At 31.8% G+C, this 17226-nt stretch overlaps 1 protein-coding gene across 7 annotated transcripts in view; it reads left to right on the top strand.

Annotated features, from left to right (window-relative positions):
• Positions 1-17226, top strand: part of LOC138713728 (longitudinals lacking protein, isoforms H/M/V-like) — a 614547-nt gene that overhangs the window by 507671 nt on the left and 89650 nt on the right. The window contains exon 5 of one of the 7 annotated variants that reach the window (XM_069846067.1): positions 14708-15081. The exons of the other annotated variants lie outside the window; for them this stretch is intronic. Coding sequence (XP_069702168.1) covers positions 14708-15066 — 359 coding nt within the window. The 3' untranslated portion in view covers positions 15067-15081. Of the gene's footprint in view, positions 1-14707; positions 15082-17226 lie in introns of those variants that run through there. 7 annotated transcript variants of the gene reach the window in all.

The raw sequence follows: 17226 nt of genomic DNA on the forward strand, positions 1-17226 counted from the left end.
CCTCTGAATCCTATACTAGAATGTTGATGCAAACAACATGGAAACTAGTTAATCCGTATCATAACACAACAAATTTATAATGTTTACACAATGAAGTCATTATTTATTTATAGAAATAACTTAACAGTACATCAGTGGAGATAAGTCACAAAAATAAACTTTGAGTTAAATGAAAATAACAATTTTCTACACATGAAATGCTAGTATTCTTTTGTTTTTTGTATACCCACGTAGAATTTAACTTGTGTATTCCCTAGGGAACAAAACTCCGTTTGCACAACAAATGGCTTAACCCCATCGATTTATTTGTAGAAAAAATTACTGGAAATTCTTCTTATTTTATTTAAATATGTGGTGCTAAGAAATTTAAATTAAATGGGGACTCAGTCCTGCTAATTGTTAATCTGTTTCTTAAATGTGCTGCTTCAATTGAGAACATTTGAGAATTGCCTTGAGAAGCAAAAACAGAATAGTTCAATAGCAGAATTTACTTTATGAAAGTAAGTATGTTTTATGTTAAATGGATTTGCATTGTATTTAGTTAGATCAGTTATAAATAAGGAATTAGTATTATAAATTCATAAAATAGTTCTTCATAATTATTTAGAACAAATGACATCATTATTTGTGGTTAATATTTAGCTACTTCATAAATCTAATGCCAAGTAAATGAATAAATTTGTAGTGTATTAGGTTTTTTCGTATTTAAATATTTATTTTTTGTTTATCGACAGTTTTATAATTGCCTTAGTTAGCATTCATTTGAATTATCATTGGACTTTTTCTTATTAATTGCAATTGTTTCTGGTGTTGACGCCAGAGTTCAGAATAGAGCTTTGAAATATCTCTCAGACTTTCAGTAAATGTTAATAATTTCTTGCGATCTAGGTAGGGTCTATTCTTTTCTTGGAACATTAATTACGTAAGAAATAATTATTAATTATACAATCTGAGATCCTGTTGCGACAGTATTATTGTTTTTCGAATGCATACAGCCATATGACATATGTCTCACAAGTCTTTATTAATGTTACAGATGATGGTGGTGAAAATATTTGGCTTCAAAACTATCAACAACCATCAGTTGGGGAGCAGAGTTCCTTTTTCTCACAAGAAACAAAACAGGACACATGGTTGCCTGTTTCAAGTCAGGAACTAGGTGCCATTGATTGTTTTAGATGCATATCATGTGGAAATACATACAAATACAAGCGCAGTCTATTGAGACACATCAGACTTGAATGTGGAAAGGAACCTCAGTTTCAGTGCCCACGATGTCCTGTACGGTTTAAACATAGAAACCATCTGGTGCGACATATTGCTACAAAACACGCAACATTAAAATTGAGATTTAGAAATAAATAAATAATATATAAAGCTAAGGATTTCAGAAGATTGCATATGTGTGTGTGTGTGTGTGTGTGTGTGTGTGTGTGTGTGTGTGTATATATATATATATATATATATATATATATATATATATATATATATATATATATATACGGGGTGGACCATTTAGGTTGATACTGTACAATATTTCCAAAACTAAGCATTGTAGAAATAAATGTCTTGAATAAAAGTTGCTTGATATTATGGGGGAAAGTAAATGCCATTTGTCGTGTTTTATTTGGAGGACGTTGTAATGGTTATTTTAGGGTCAATTTAATTTTTTCAAATAGGAACCTACATTTGTTAGGTTGTTTTCTCATTCCTTATAAAAAAACTAAACTTTTGTATGAAGCACTTTGCAATTGTTCTTACACCAACGTAAATAACAACAAAAATTACGTTACAGTAAAATCAAGAAGTCATACCATCATTCACGATGGGAACATAAACATACCAGCAAACATACTTGGTAACCATGGAAACATAACAACGACACCATTTCCTCATATTCTGTCGTATAATTCAGTGCTCCACGATTGCGTTCTGTTTGCAAATCACATAAGCATAAGCATGAAAGTTTGGAGTTTGCAAACTTTCATGTTAATGTCTTATGGTAATGTTTATGTCAATGCTTATGTGAATCAATGTGAATGATCCCATTTGGTAGCCTGGGTGCAAACTTCTGTGTTTATGTTAAGGTTATGTTTAATTTTCATTGTGAATGGGCCTTTAAACGACTTGCATGGAACTGATGGTTGTTACTCGGTAATCGCTGATTGTAGGTATGTACCACCAGTGGATCCACCTGGACTCGAAGGCGGCTGCAAGTACACTAACGACGAATACAAGGAAACCGTCCTGCCGTGGAAAGTAAACAAAACAACAGACATAATGTCTCATTGCCTCCTCGCCTACTGTGATGCTGGACTGTTTCCAATGGGTCCAACCATTCATTGCGCTCTTTGTACACAGCTATTCATAATTTTTGTTGTTATTAACGTTAGTGTAAGAACAATTGCAAAGTGCTTTATACAAAAGTTGTTTAGTTTTTGAAGGAATGAGAAAACAACATAAAAAATGTAAGTTCCTATTTAAAAAAATTAAATTGACCCTAAAATAACCATCACAACGTCTTCCAAATAAAACACGACTAATGGCATGTACTTTCCCCCCTTAATATCAAGCAACTTTTATTCAAGACATTTATTTCTACAACACTTAGTTTTGGAGATATTGTACAGTATCAACTTAAATGGTATATATATATATATATATATATATATATATAAAATACAATTTTAATATAATGAATTAATTGCTGTACTGATATATTTTTATTTGTGATATGTTCCTTAAGATTTATTATACAGGGTGTTTCCGGGATAGTGTTACAAACTTTCAGGGATGATGGGGAAGGGCACATGTATCAATTTTAGATAAGGAACTCTGACCCGGAAATGACTGAGTCGAAAGTTACAAGCAAAAATATTTGTGTGGAAATGAAATAATTTTATTCCTCTGTATGCCTTATTTATGTGTATTTATCTGTACATCTTACACATATTGTATTCATCTGACGTTGTTTACGTTGTCTACTTACAGTATTCCATTCAGTGCGCTGTCTCAGGGGTGGGGACAGGAAACTACACTAAAGCAATGCAGATAGCGTAATGTGTAATGGACATGGTCGGTCTTGATATGAACATCTGTAGACAGCAGTGTATGTGTACAAGTTGCAGTGTCCAGTCGATCAGTCCTAGTGAAATGGAGGAGTACACGAGAGCGGAATATGCAGACCTGATTTTCGAATACAGATGAGCCAATGGGAACAGTAGACAAGCTCACAGATTGTATCCAACCAAGTACCCACGTAGGAGACATCCGACCCATACCATCTTTCCATGACTGTTCCAAAGTTTAAGGGAAGGAGGGCACGTGGTGCCATATTACAATTCCATTTCCACAGAACTATTTTTGCTTATAACTTTCGACTTAGTCATTTCCGGACTAAGGTTCCTTATCTCAAATTGATACATGTGCTCTTCCTCATCATCCCTGAAAGTTTGTAACACTAGCCCGGGAACACTCTGTGTTACTCTGGATTTAATTTTACAAGTGTAACAAATGAATGATTACAAATTAGAGAATTGGTTTAAAGTATGTGTTAAATAATTTCCTTCTGTTTAGTGGAATAAAATTGTAATAATGATTCTTCGATTTAAGAGTAGGCCTGTAGCATCAAAGATATGCAATATACAATGCTCTCATTTTATGGTGAAACTAGATTACAGTGGAACCCCAGTGTACACTTTACGTAATATACAAGCAACAGTCACACAGACGTTCTGGTACAATTATGAGAAGCAACTAACTGCTGGGATGTTTTGTAGAATTGGCTTCCCACGCTGTGGTCAGGAGAGCAGGAAATCGACCGTCAGCAGAATGATGCGAAATTTCCTCGCAAAGTGAGAGCACTGTATTATATTATTCAATACTTTATTCAGCGAAAACACTTCTGCATACTGACAAATTGTATGTTATAGTCCCGTTGCTCTTATTTCCGGCAGCCAATCACATTGCAGGTCGGCTACATTTAAACATGTGCATCTTGTGATTCACTGATGATGACGTTATGCATTTTCTAAGGCTCGATAAATACTTAATGTAATCGCCCGCCATTTTGGCTCTTTCATTGACGTTCGCAGAAAGCACACGAGGACGTTATTTGCTGCTCAATTATTTGCTCAATTACAGTGTGTTTGATTTATTATCATAGGAGCTACGACATAATAATGTTTAACGGTGTGGCAAATAGATTCCTCATCTGGTAGCTCGGCAACGAAAGAACAAAAATGGCGAACGATACTACCTACCTAGACTTTATAGAGCCTTCACTTCCTAAGACGTAAACAAAGAGGAGGAGTCGTGCTGGAAATAACAAAGTTGCGACTATAGTTGAGTGTGAAAAATGCTACCGGTTTTAAGTATGGTACATTTGGTTGAATTTCGTAAACCGTGAATACAAATATGCTGTTTAAGTATAATGTATGGATATAAAGAGAAATAAGTGTAATTTAACACATTCATAATAAGTTAGAATTAATTCCAGATTTTCTGAATATGGTGAAGTTACAGAACCATGTTTCTTATAGATCATAATGGATGTGTTAATCGTAATTTTTTTCTTTAGTATCAGTACTTATTAATTTGGAATAAAATTTCCTAATAATAGTTACAATGAAAATATTTATAGTTACGTGAATACCATAGCACACTAATAAAAACTGAAGTCATTAATTGTGTACATGCTTTTCTGCGATTAAGAGTCCAGAAGACTTTCCTTTTACATGTCTATACAGTACAAAGTGTATGTATGTGACTTTGAGATACTAAAATTGTGTTTTTTAACGCAGTTCAGTAAAATACAGAGACATTCATTCAGACTAAATTATCCATGCATCGTAAGACAAGGAAAACCTTTGATTGATAACTTGAAACTAAAGTTAGTTCATTCGACATTAGTCATCTAAATTAATTGAGTGGAAAAGAAATTATAGCATATAGCCACATTATGGGCAATTCGTTTCGAGAGAAATTGTTCAGCCATCTATCTTACCATGTTAGTTTGCACTTTATCTTGGAGAGAGGGAGAGAGAGCTTACAGATAGAGAAAAGGAAAGTGTGTGAGTGAACCACAAGATATTGATGTATTCAAAAGCATTTTTCTAATGAATGACATTCTTCTTGAGTTTTAATAAAATATTTAGTAGTTATTGTTTAAAATAGTCTGTACAACCCCAAAAATGTTTACTTTAGGGAAATACTCCTTTTTAACTGTAGCATTACTGGATGATTCATTGTAATAGTTCACAGCTAATGTATTTGATATTATGTAATGTGCTACTTGAAAAGCAAACATTTTTTTTCACAATTCTACAGATGTGACAGAGGTACCTATACTGTTATTTAGCTGTGTTTTAACCGTGGGATGATTATGATTTTATGAAAGAAATTAATTTGCAAGTCAGTAAAATGAATTTTCAAGGAGGTTCGTGAATAAAATGGGTTTGCAAGGAGTTCTTGAATAATTAATTTGACAACTTTCTGTAAAATGTTATTAGTTAGCTTGTAAAATGAAAAGAAAGTGTAAATAATTGCGTATTGTTTTTGTCATTTAATATCAAGAAACATTAACATTATAATGCGTTATGAGGTACAGTTACCAGTACCAGTTGAATCGGATGTTTTGCAACATAAATCCATGAGCTCAATTAAGAATGGCATTACACTATCTATTCTTACAATTAATAAAGATGTAAGTCATTATATATAGGTAGATAAAAAAACATATTGAGACTCAACGGATAATCTATGCATTGCTCATTTAGTATATTTTTAAAAGCAGTACGTAATTCATTTAAATGACTCAGATCTGTCCAACTTTACATGAAGATCCTGTGTATAAATTTAATTTAATGAACTTATTCGAAATATATTAAATCCCAGTAGTTAATACCCAACAGATTCTTGCTAACATACTGTAAGTGAAATTTTGTCGATATCATTAGTCCTTTTTACAGTCATAGGAACCTAATTTGTCTTGATATCGGTATTAAGTTGTTTTCCGAAAATATTAATGTTTATTATCAAGTAAATTAATTCGAAATTTTCTCGGGCTTCCAGCCAGGTCATAAGTTGGTGATCCACCGACTTATGACCTGGCTGGAAGCCCGAGAAAATTTCGAATTATCATGTCGCCAGGAAAGCTTCAGTAGTTAAGTAAATTAATGTCAAAATAAATTTAGTGCTGTGATTCATCGTGTTCTCTGTTATGTATTAGAAAGATACCATGAATAAGTGACAAGGATGACGAATATCAATATTTAAAACATTTTAGTTTTATTAATTGTAAATGTATCATCATAGGTACTTTCGTAGTATTTGTGTAAAATGCGTCAACTATTGTGATTTCATCTATCATACTAAATGAAAGCATATGTGTTTATTTTTCAGAATTCCATTTAAGAACAGTGTCATTTTATCTTTGTTACATGAAATTGTATTGTGTGTTTTACATTACCATTCAAATTAAATCTCCTAAGAAGGCTAATGATGTATATTTCTTAGCATCTTTGTCTATGGAAATAGGCTACTATGGCTAATATGTAAAATAGGGACGTAGTACATGATGGACTATTTACACATGCCACAAGTTAGTATTCTCAGTGATCTCGTAAGTTATGTATTCTGCCATGTATTATGATTTTATTAATAAATTGTAAATGTTATTCCAGAATTTGTAAGTTTGAATTATTAGTAATAGTAATAGTAGTAATAGTAATTTATTCACATAAAGATCTTTACAAATCATGGCTTCGTCAATCTTATTTCTAAGTCTTAATCTAGTTTCTGATTATACTATAGATATATTTATGAATTTGTAGCTTTGTTATTACAGGACGTCTGCTGACATGATTTAAGAAGAACTGTATCTAAGATAGTATAATACTTACTTACAAATGGCTTTTAAGGAACCCGAAGGTTATTGCCACCCTCACATAAGCCCGCCATCAGTCCCTATCCTGTGCAAGATTAATCCAGTCTCTATCATCATATCCCACCTCCCTCAAATCCATTTTAATATTATCCTCCCATCTACGTCTCGGCCTCCCCAAAGGTCTTTTTCCCTCCGGCCTCCCAACTAACACTCTATATGCATTTCTGGATTTGCCCATACGTGCTACATGCCCTGCCCATCTCAAACGTCTTGATTTAATGTTCCTAATTATGTCAGGTTAAGAATACAATGCGTGCAGTTCTGCGTTGTGTAACTTTGTCCATTCTCCTGTAACTTCATCCCGCTTAGCCCCAAATAATTTTTTCCTAAGCACCTTATTCTCAAACACCCTTAACCTATGTTCCTCTCTCAGAGTGAGAGTCCAAGTTTCACAACCATACAGAACAACCGGTAATATAACTGTTTTATAAATTCTAACTCTCAGATTTTTTGACAAGATAGTATAATAATAATAATAATAATAATAATAATGTTAACAGCAATAACGACCTATATGCCTTCACAATTACACATTAGTAGGCACTTTCATGCAAGGTCTAAAGACATAAATTCCTCTACAGTATATGGCATATGATGCAGCAGCAACCTGTTGACCATGCTTTTAAACTTCTTTTGTTTACTACTTATTATGGAGCTTGGAATTTTATTATACATATTTATGCCTCTATGTAAAATACTTTTAAGACTTGTGGTAATTCTATGAGTGGACAGATGGATATGACTTGATGTTCTTGTTTGATACATGTGGTAGTCTGAATTCAATTTGAATTTTGCTTTGTTTTTATGAATGAAAGACACTGTTTCTAGAATGTATATACAAGGCACTGGCAGAATTATTAATTAGTACACGATGTCACTTATATTTGTATAGGTTATTTTTTTTTTCCAGGGAGTGTCCTGAAAATAAATGTTTTCTGAATAACTTTTACTGTGTTAACTTTTGCAATTTACCTGGCTTTCTAGTTTCGAAGTAGTATCCTTCATTATCCAAAGCCTAGTGAAGATCTCGCGCTGTCTTCGGGTTTCTCGTTGTTGTGATATGTGTTCATGATTGTGTCGAAAAGGAAAACCAGAAGACAGCACGGAATCTTTACTAGGCTTCGAACAATGAAGGATATTATTTCGAAACTAGTCAGCCAGGTAAATTGCAAAAGTTTAACATAGTAAAGATATCATAAAGTTATTCATTGATTAAAGTGTTAAAAGAGTGTATCGAACAATGAATAAAAATGTTTTCTTTTTTAATTGTTGGCACTGTTACATAATAATGTGATTTTGAAATCATAGAATTAATTTGTACATTATCTATTATCTTAATTTTTAAATTTCTAAGTCTGATATCACTCATTTTGAAAAAAGTAATTTCTCTTGCTTGTAATTTATTAATTTAACTTTGACTTTTCTTATAAATCATATTCTTCTTCTACTATGGCACCACAGCCCGCAATCGAGCCTTGGCCTCCTCTTTCCTTTTCCTCCATTCTTCTCTATCCTTTGCCACTTGCCTACAAGTTGCTGTCCCCAACAAGACCCTTGCATCCTCGTTCACTGAATCAATCCATCTATTTTTTTATCTATCTATAAATCATATTAAATCATGTATATTATGATTGTCTCCTAATTTATATTATTATCTGTTGTCATTATACTTCTTCAGCCCTTCATTGCATTGTATCAGTAGTCCAACTTCTACTGTTCCCTTTTCTATAAAAATTATTGCATCTTGAATCATCCATTCCCAACCCCATCTAATGTAACGTAAATCACTTATTGTGATAATTCTGCTATGTTAATGAATAACAACTTGAAATTAAATTGAAATTATTAAAACTCAATGCACACTAAATATATGCATTAACTTTATGGTAACCTAAAGGACAGTAGTTAATGCTTGGATGTTCTTTGGTGTCACACTAATCCCACTATTAGGAACATATTGTGCAAGATTATATTTCATAAAACAACTCTAAAGAGCTATAACTTTGTAGGGCATTAGAGTACTTCAATAGATTAAGTTATCATTAGTGATCACTAGAGCCCAGATTTTATGTAATATGAAAATGAGAAATATGTAGCTAAAAATGGCAAAATAGGTATGTAGATAAATATGTAATAAGTAAAAAATATGTAACTTAAAATCTAGGCTTTATTAGATGTATTTTTGCACACTGATAAGAAAACAACTGAAAAATACTATGGGTGTACTTGTGATTCAACCTCATTTAATTATTGTCTAGAGGCGCAATTAATAATTAAATATTTTTTCATGTTTACTGCAGTCGATTGTCTTCTGTCTGTTAGAATTTTCTTATAAATTGAAAATGATCTCTCAACTTCACATGACAGGTGCAGATGTTATTTAACCTCATTTAATTATTGTCTGGAGGCTCAATTAATAATTAAATATTTTTGCATGTATTCTGAGGTCATCAATTGCCTTCTGTCTGTTAGAATTTTCTTATAAATTGAAAATGATCTCTCAACTTCACATGACATAACTGGAGCATATTTCAGATGAGGAATGATACTCGGAACAATGTTCTCAGGGAGCTGCACACACTCACCTTTAAGTATTTTGCATACAGTGAAAAAAATTATGTAACCTGGGTTCTTTTTCAGTACATCATTAAATCTTACTGAAACAAACTCACTGATTACTCCCTTGCTGGTTAACAACACTGCTACAAATTCTGATGCGGTTTGAAAACAAGAAAGGAAAACATTTGAAACAAGTCATTGTTGGTGGCATCCAACTCGTTTAGCAATTTAGCTTTGAATATAACAACAATGTATGACTATATCAATAGTGTTCAAATTATTTTTCTTTTCTTGCTACAGTATTGGATAATTCAATATAACCTCAAAATAAAGCGAGAAAATGTTATTTATTATTATTGTTATTGTTATTATTATTATTATTATTATTATTATTATTATTATTATTATTATTATTATTATAAATTATTATTTATTATATATTCTTCAGTAATGTTAAAATATGTAAAATTATGTAGTATGGTGTGAAATATGTAATATTATACCAAATATGTAAAAAAAAATGTAAAATAAAATTTATGGACAAAATTCCTACATGTGCATCTCGTCAACATTTGCCTTTTATTCGTACATAAATATGTAACATTAAAATATATAATTACATAAAATCCAGGCTCTATTGATTACATTAAAAAAAAAGGCTGATATAATTACATTTTTCATGATGCTTAACGATTTAATCGAAATTAAAAGTGTACCAGTAATTACTGGTCACTTTTATAATGATATCACACACTATTTATCATGATGTTGTGAATGTAGTGTAGAAAAACGCATCCAAAGGTAGTGAAAAGAGTAAAAGTGAGAATTCTCATGTTTCTGAATTGCATTAGATAAAATGGTAGATATTTATAAATAAATGTTTATAATGTTATTTAAAGTACTTTGTAGAAAATTCTTAGTAATAGTTATATACTTTCAAGTTTTCATGTTTTGTACTTGTAAGAGTTTCATATCAATTCTTATCGAAAGTAAAAAAAAAATGTAGGTTTCTTGTAACAATAATTATTTTTATATTTAAAACGTTATAACAAGTATATCTGATGCATGTGCATAGAACAAAAATTGCTATTAAAGAAGATCAAAAGGAAAACTTTATTAGCAATGTTAAAGAAATATCAGGTGAATCCAAACGTGATCCCTCAGAAACTCCAAATTTGAAGATAGGAAAACAGCAGTTGCCAAACTGAGAATGCTAGCCCATACTCAACAGTGAACATTATCAGCTACTGCATTCCCAAAAAAATATGAAGAGAGAAATGGATATAGTGTCCCTCTATTGAGAGGCTAGAAAAAAAATGGTATTAAACTATAATTTTCAGCACCATTGGAAACAACAACAGAGTTATAACAAACTTATATTATTAATTTCAATTCTTCCTTCGTTTACATGATGCAGCTTCTGTTATATCTCCTGTTATTCCATGGGCAATGACCATAAAGGGCTGTTTTATTATTACTGTTGCTCTTAATTTCGGGGCATTTGCATCCCTTGTGGACATATTTTAAGTTTGGGTTTAATGAGTCTAAGCTCTTAATATGCTTCTCCAGGCGAGTTGAGAGCTGTTCACAGTAGATGCATAAGATAGATAGATAGATAGATAGATAGATATTTATTAGCCTTAGGAAATACAATGATTTCATGGCATCGTCAGAGTGAATACATAATAAATATGCGGTTACATACATGTTTTTCCGACATACAAGATATCTACAATAATATACAAATAATATACAATCAATACATTCAGTAATGAAGTCAATTCTCCACAGTTTTCTTCAGACCATTACTTGTACAAGGTTCTTGGTTTCCTTATCCTCTTGGGCAGTCTCACCCCAGACATGAATCAGATAGAAAAGAAGAGCAGTAAACACAAAAGGAGATACTAACTACTGTAAGCTAAATTTGGAGTGCTAAACTAAGATACTCATTGACAGTAAAAGACTCATTGACAGTATAAGATCACTATAGTTTTCCTGTTGCCAAAACTATGGCTGCAAAATTGAACACTCCTTCTTGAAACTGTGTACGTGCATGAGTATATGATTTCAGATATAAAATATTATATATATATATATAAGTTAAATTTATTTAATTTATATGGACATAATTCTGGTTGTATTGTATTTTATTTATATACATTCCATGGCATTCATACATTGCTTTACGGCTAGAATACAGAACATTAAAAAAAATCTACTACTGCAAAGTCTTAATTCATGCGTGATGTGGCATATACAGTATTTATGTGCGAAAATTCGATCAAGTACCTATATAATTTTGTTCTTAAAAGTTGCTTAGATTGTGGTTTCTTAGTCATCGTTATAGGTATTATGTAACAGTATGGCTTGTATGTGTAACTGTTGAAATATTATATTAATACTTCATTACAACATCGGAAAAAATAAATCAGTAAACATTACAGAATTTATTAATAATGTGTTATTCTGGATAAATTGCATTAGTTTTGGTATCATCTGGTATTGTTTTTTGTTTGCATAAATTTTTTTAAAGGAAAAAAAGAAGTGACTGAGCTACAGCTGGATGAAATACTTTGGTTTCTTTATGTTCTCTTATGTAATAGTATACCCTTTTTCATTCGACTTAGTTCAGTAAGGTCGCCGCTTTTAGCCTCAGAACAGCACGAGCCGTTCACTTTAATGCAATGTTGTCTAGTTGTATTGTTAAGACTCAGTTGCTGTTAGTGGTAATAATTTAAATATTACATGCGGCCAGTATAGCCACAAAGAAGATGAGATGTATGAACTAAGTGGCGTGAAAAGCAAATTAGTATCATCTTACCGTATCTGAAAAAGTTCTTGTAATTTAAAATTAACGTTAAATAAAAAACTACAATAAGTATTGATCATTGCATGTTAGCCACATAATTAATGCATCAGTTCTCCAAGCTGGAAATTTGGGGCCAACTCCAACCTAAATTTGTGATGGGAATGGGAAGTATTGGAGCAGATTCTCTGGAGGTCTCCCTTAATTTCACCATTTCTACACTTTATTTTTATTCATTGTTTGATACACTCTTTTAACACTTATAATCACTAAATAACTTTATGATATCTTTACTGTGTTAACTTTTGAAATTTACTTTATTTTTATTGTTGCCACTGCATGATGAAGTATTTTAACTAGTTTTGTCAGTTAAACATAACATTCCTCATGCACTTTGTAGGAGATACTTGAGTTGAATACAGATTAAGAAAAAACTGTAAAATTGACGAAAGAGTTCGTCCTAGTGAGATGTATGTGAAATGTAAAAAATATTATCCAAAAATAATGATAAATTATTTGAAGCTGTGGTGAAATATATAAAGGGTGAACCATAAGTAATGTCATTAATTTCAGGGAACTATTCTTTGAGATATTAAAAAAGAAAGTTAAAAATAATTTTGCTTGTTTTTGCTTTCTTTTCGAGATAAGAACTGTTTTATATTAAACATTTCATAGCATCTTTTGGGAAACCCGTTGATAGAATGTCCAATATGCTCAATCAATTTAAGAGAGCTGTGTATAATGGTAATAAATGATTGAAAGACTTTTAGTTTCGTCCTTTAAATTTGCAGAAATTTGATCTGAACAAAAGTAACATTGAAAAATTCCTTTGCAGAGGAAAAAGTTACACTCCCTGGGATCAGATTTCTGCACATTTAAAGGACAAAACTAAAATTCTTTCAATCGTTTATCGTAATATACTGCTCTCTAAATTGACTGAGCATATTGGGAATTAAATAAATGGCTTTCCCAAAACACGCTTGATGTTTCGGTTCCGAAACATGAACTTACAAAATGTATCACGTCCCCCCAGGCGTATCAAGTCACTCCGTTTTACAGTATGCAGTGTTTCACATAAAACAATTTTTTTTTTCGAAAAGGAAGCAAAAACGAGCAAAATTATATTAAAATTTTTGTTTAAAATTCTCAAAGAAAAACTCCCTGAAATATTAATGAAATAATAACATTACATACCATAAATCATTTCCAATAGTATTTTTCTTTAATTTTTTTATTATGTAAGAAATGGTTCCAAGTAATATGTAGGTTATATGCTTTCAAACTGGCTAGTTTAATACATATTATAGATTTATTAATTTGTCCTACAGAATAATATCTGTAATATTGACAATTAATATTTGATGAGAAAAATTCGCTCCAGCGCGGGGGATCGAACCCAGGTCTTTGGTTCTACGTACCAAGCGCTCTGTACCACTGAGCTATGCCGAATTCAAGTGCTTGGTACATAGAACCAAGGACCCGGGTTCGATCCCCGGCGCCGGAGCGAATTTTTCTCATCAAATATTAATAGTTTAATACAGTTATTAAAAACAAAAATGTATGGGAAATAAAGATATCTGCATAAATTACTTTACACAGATTAATGCAAAGTTTCTCATATGAGATATAATATTGGCACAGGAATTGCCACTCTAGGTAGGTTGACTTTAATAAATTCTTTCACAAGTGACAATCTCTCTTAGCAGGAGTAATTCACAGTAGCAAATATCCATAAAGCAACTTTACAATTATTATTGCATACAATATATAAGTGTTCCTACGCAGACTGGTTCCAGGTAGTCAGCTTATACGATGGTAGTGTGGAGTATCTCCCTGAGGAAGCTAAGCAGTGGAGGGTGGAGTGGGACAGGTTTGCATGTATGGACCTGTCTGTACGCTGACATATGATCACTGCTTGTCAACATATTTTGTTAGATAGAGGCTGGAGTGGAACCAGTCTGCATAAAACTCCCCATATATTGAGAACAATATAATATTTGCTATTTACATTCTTATCTGTATCTAGTTATTGGTGTGTTCGTATTCAGAAAACTTATGGGCTAACAATATAATTATTATATGATAGTATCTAGTGTTGGTGAATTAATATAAACATAACGAAGCTGTAATGTATTTATTAACTAACTGACGAACAATAATTTTACTTTAATATTTACGTGTATGATTTCAACAAACAAAACTAATTTAATTTTTTATATACTTTCAGCAGCAGAAGATGCTTTTATTTGTCTCTTCGAAACAGAAAACTGTTCAGACTGTTGGAAATTGCTTATAAGTGCGTAAATACTCATTATCTTTCCCGACAAAGGTTTAAAATACACGTCTGTGTAATAGAAAATACATATTTTTATTAACAGTTACGTGTTTTGTTACAGAACCTCGCACTTCATGGACAGAGTTTCGTCACCTCCCTCCTCCTCTACTAGCTCCGAATATTGGCCAGATTTATATACAGGACACTAGAGCTGGAATTGGCAGTAGCTTGAAGCTATCAAAACGAGGTCTGCCTCCACTGAGAGGTATTCCACCATCCAGGATACCAGGCGCATTTAAGTGTCCTGGCTGTGGCAAATGTTATTGGTACAAAAAGACAATGTTGAGACATTTGAGACTAGAATGTGGCAAAGAACCACAGTTTCAGTGCCCATATTGTCCACATCGTGCCAAACAAAAGAATCACTTAGTAAAACATATTGCAAGCCGACATAAGGATGCGGTTCAGGAACTTGCCTAAGTGTATATACAAAATATAATTCATCGTACAAAGTTCTTGCCAGTTTGTGAGTTATATCTGTAAGTATTTACTATTTTATGATAGTGCTGTTGGGCTATATCTTAATTAAAATATAATAGTACATTTTTGCAGCATCTTAATTAAAATGCAACTAAATAAATGAAGCAGCATTTTCGGTAAGGATATATCTTCTTTGTTAACAGTGTCAACGATCTTATAAGCTCAACTTCTGCATTGTGTATTTGCAGCATGTCCTCTTTCATTAGATCGTTAGTAGTTTGTGCTATGTTTAATTCAACTACCGGTGCAGTATCACTTTTCAATTGTGATGGTAGAATATTCTACTTGTACTGTTTATATTTTGTAGATTCCTGTTTCTGTGTTTTGTCTGAAATGTTGTTACATTTTTCTTCAAAGGGAACGTGAATTTAAATAGGAAGAGATGCTACTGTAATTCCTGGTAATTTTAAGTAGGTAATTGTTTTAAAATTCCAACAAATAATTGTTTACTATTGCTACATTTTAATAACACCACATTAGTTCGTACTCATCGTGATAATGAATCGGTATAATATTAGTAAAATCACTGCCGATTATTTCTTTAAAGTTTTCATCCCTGTGCCTTTTAGTTCTTATATTAAATGACATGTTGTTTTAAATAATAAGAGCATTCAGCATGTGTTACATATAAAGTGTTGTTGTCACTGTATGTAATATCTATACAGGGTGTGTATACAGCACTTAACAAAGATTGAATTATCATAATAAATTACGGTATAAAGATATTTATTACAGCTGATATTTTAAAAATCCCCCAAAATAAAGCACTAAGCTCTTTTGAAGATGTAGGCCTACACAAACACATATAATGGTCAGAACTATGTAGGCTATTCAGTTGTACCATGATCTATTATTATAGGTTTACTAAACAGACTACAAAAGTTTTCAAATCTAAGTGAATCGATTCTTGTATTGAATTTATGTTCCACCTGAAGAAAATTTTAATTTACTCACATAATTGAGATTCTTAGTTGTAATACATACACATTTCTAGGCATAGGCTAATGTTGTAGCATTAATTTTTAATACTTTGCAAACACTTATTGTACAAGGCTGTTGCATGTTCTATTCCTTCAGAGCTCTCTTCATTATAATAAATTGGAAGTTCAAAGGATCAGAATAACCAATATAAAAGGTAACTGTATTACGTTGAAAGTAAATTTGACTGTCCAATATTGTGTATTATCATAAAATCACAAATGTATCAGATCTGTATATATCCAGTGAAATGTATTATATGTTTTGGTATATATAGTCCATTAATACGAAAAATATCTTGTCAATGGATTAGTTTTTTCCTAAAGTAGTGAGAGATTATTGGGAAAATTTTCTTCAAATGTTATTAAAAAGAGTTTTACTGAATGGCAGCTTATATAATGCGAGATTATTGTATCTAAGGGAAAGTATATTGTATGTATTCAGTTTTAATACTGACCATAGTAGTTGCATTTATTGGTTATGACGTAAAAAAAACTTTCACAACATGCAACTTAGTAGAGTAATGGAAAATGTGATATTTATATGGCTGTGTAGATTCTTTCATTAATTGTAAGCCTATAATTTACCTCACATAGAATGCATTATCAGTTCATATTGAACTTTTTGTTATTAATTTAGTTTTCTTATCCTATATTCATGTGATAAGTGTTGGTTACTGAGGCCATGTGTGAAGAGTGAGGTTATGAATGATTCATTGATTATAAAATATTATTTACTTGTTTTAGAAGAACATCATCATGACATGTTAATATCATCATAGTAATAAAGAGCAGAGTTTAATGTGATACCTATGTGGTATCATTTAGTCATATAGTTCAAAGAGAGGACTGTAAAGATGTTCTTTGGAGAGAAAATTCAGTTGTCTTGTCACTTTTTTAAGTGAACTAACCATGTTTTCATGCTAGCATGTTTAAATCAGCATGTTGTTGGATTGCGGTACAGTTCACTGAATGCTTATTCTCCACCAGTACATTTGGCTGTATTATTTTATTAATGCTAGATATGGATTACAAAGTCTTCCTAGGAAACTTCATATGCATCACATGTATTAGATTATATAGCATGCTCAAGATTATCTGTGTTAGTATACACGCGAATATG

Source organism: Periplaneta americana, chromosome 14, assembly GCF_040183065.1.
Source record: "Periplaneta americana isolate PAMFEO1 chromosome 14, P.americana_PAMFEO1_priV1, whole genome shotgun sequence".
NCBI lineage: Eukaryota > Metazoa > Arthropoda > Insecta > Blattodea > Blattidae > Periplaneta > Periplaneta americana.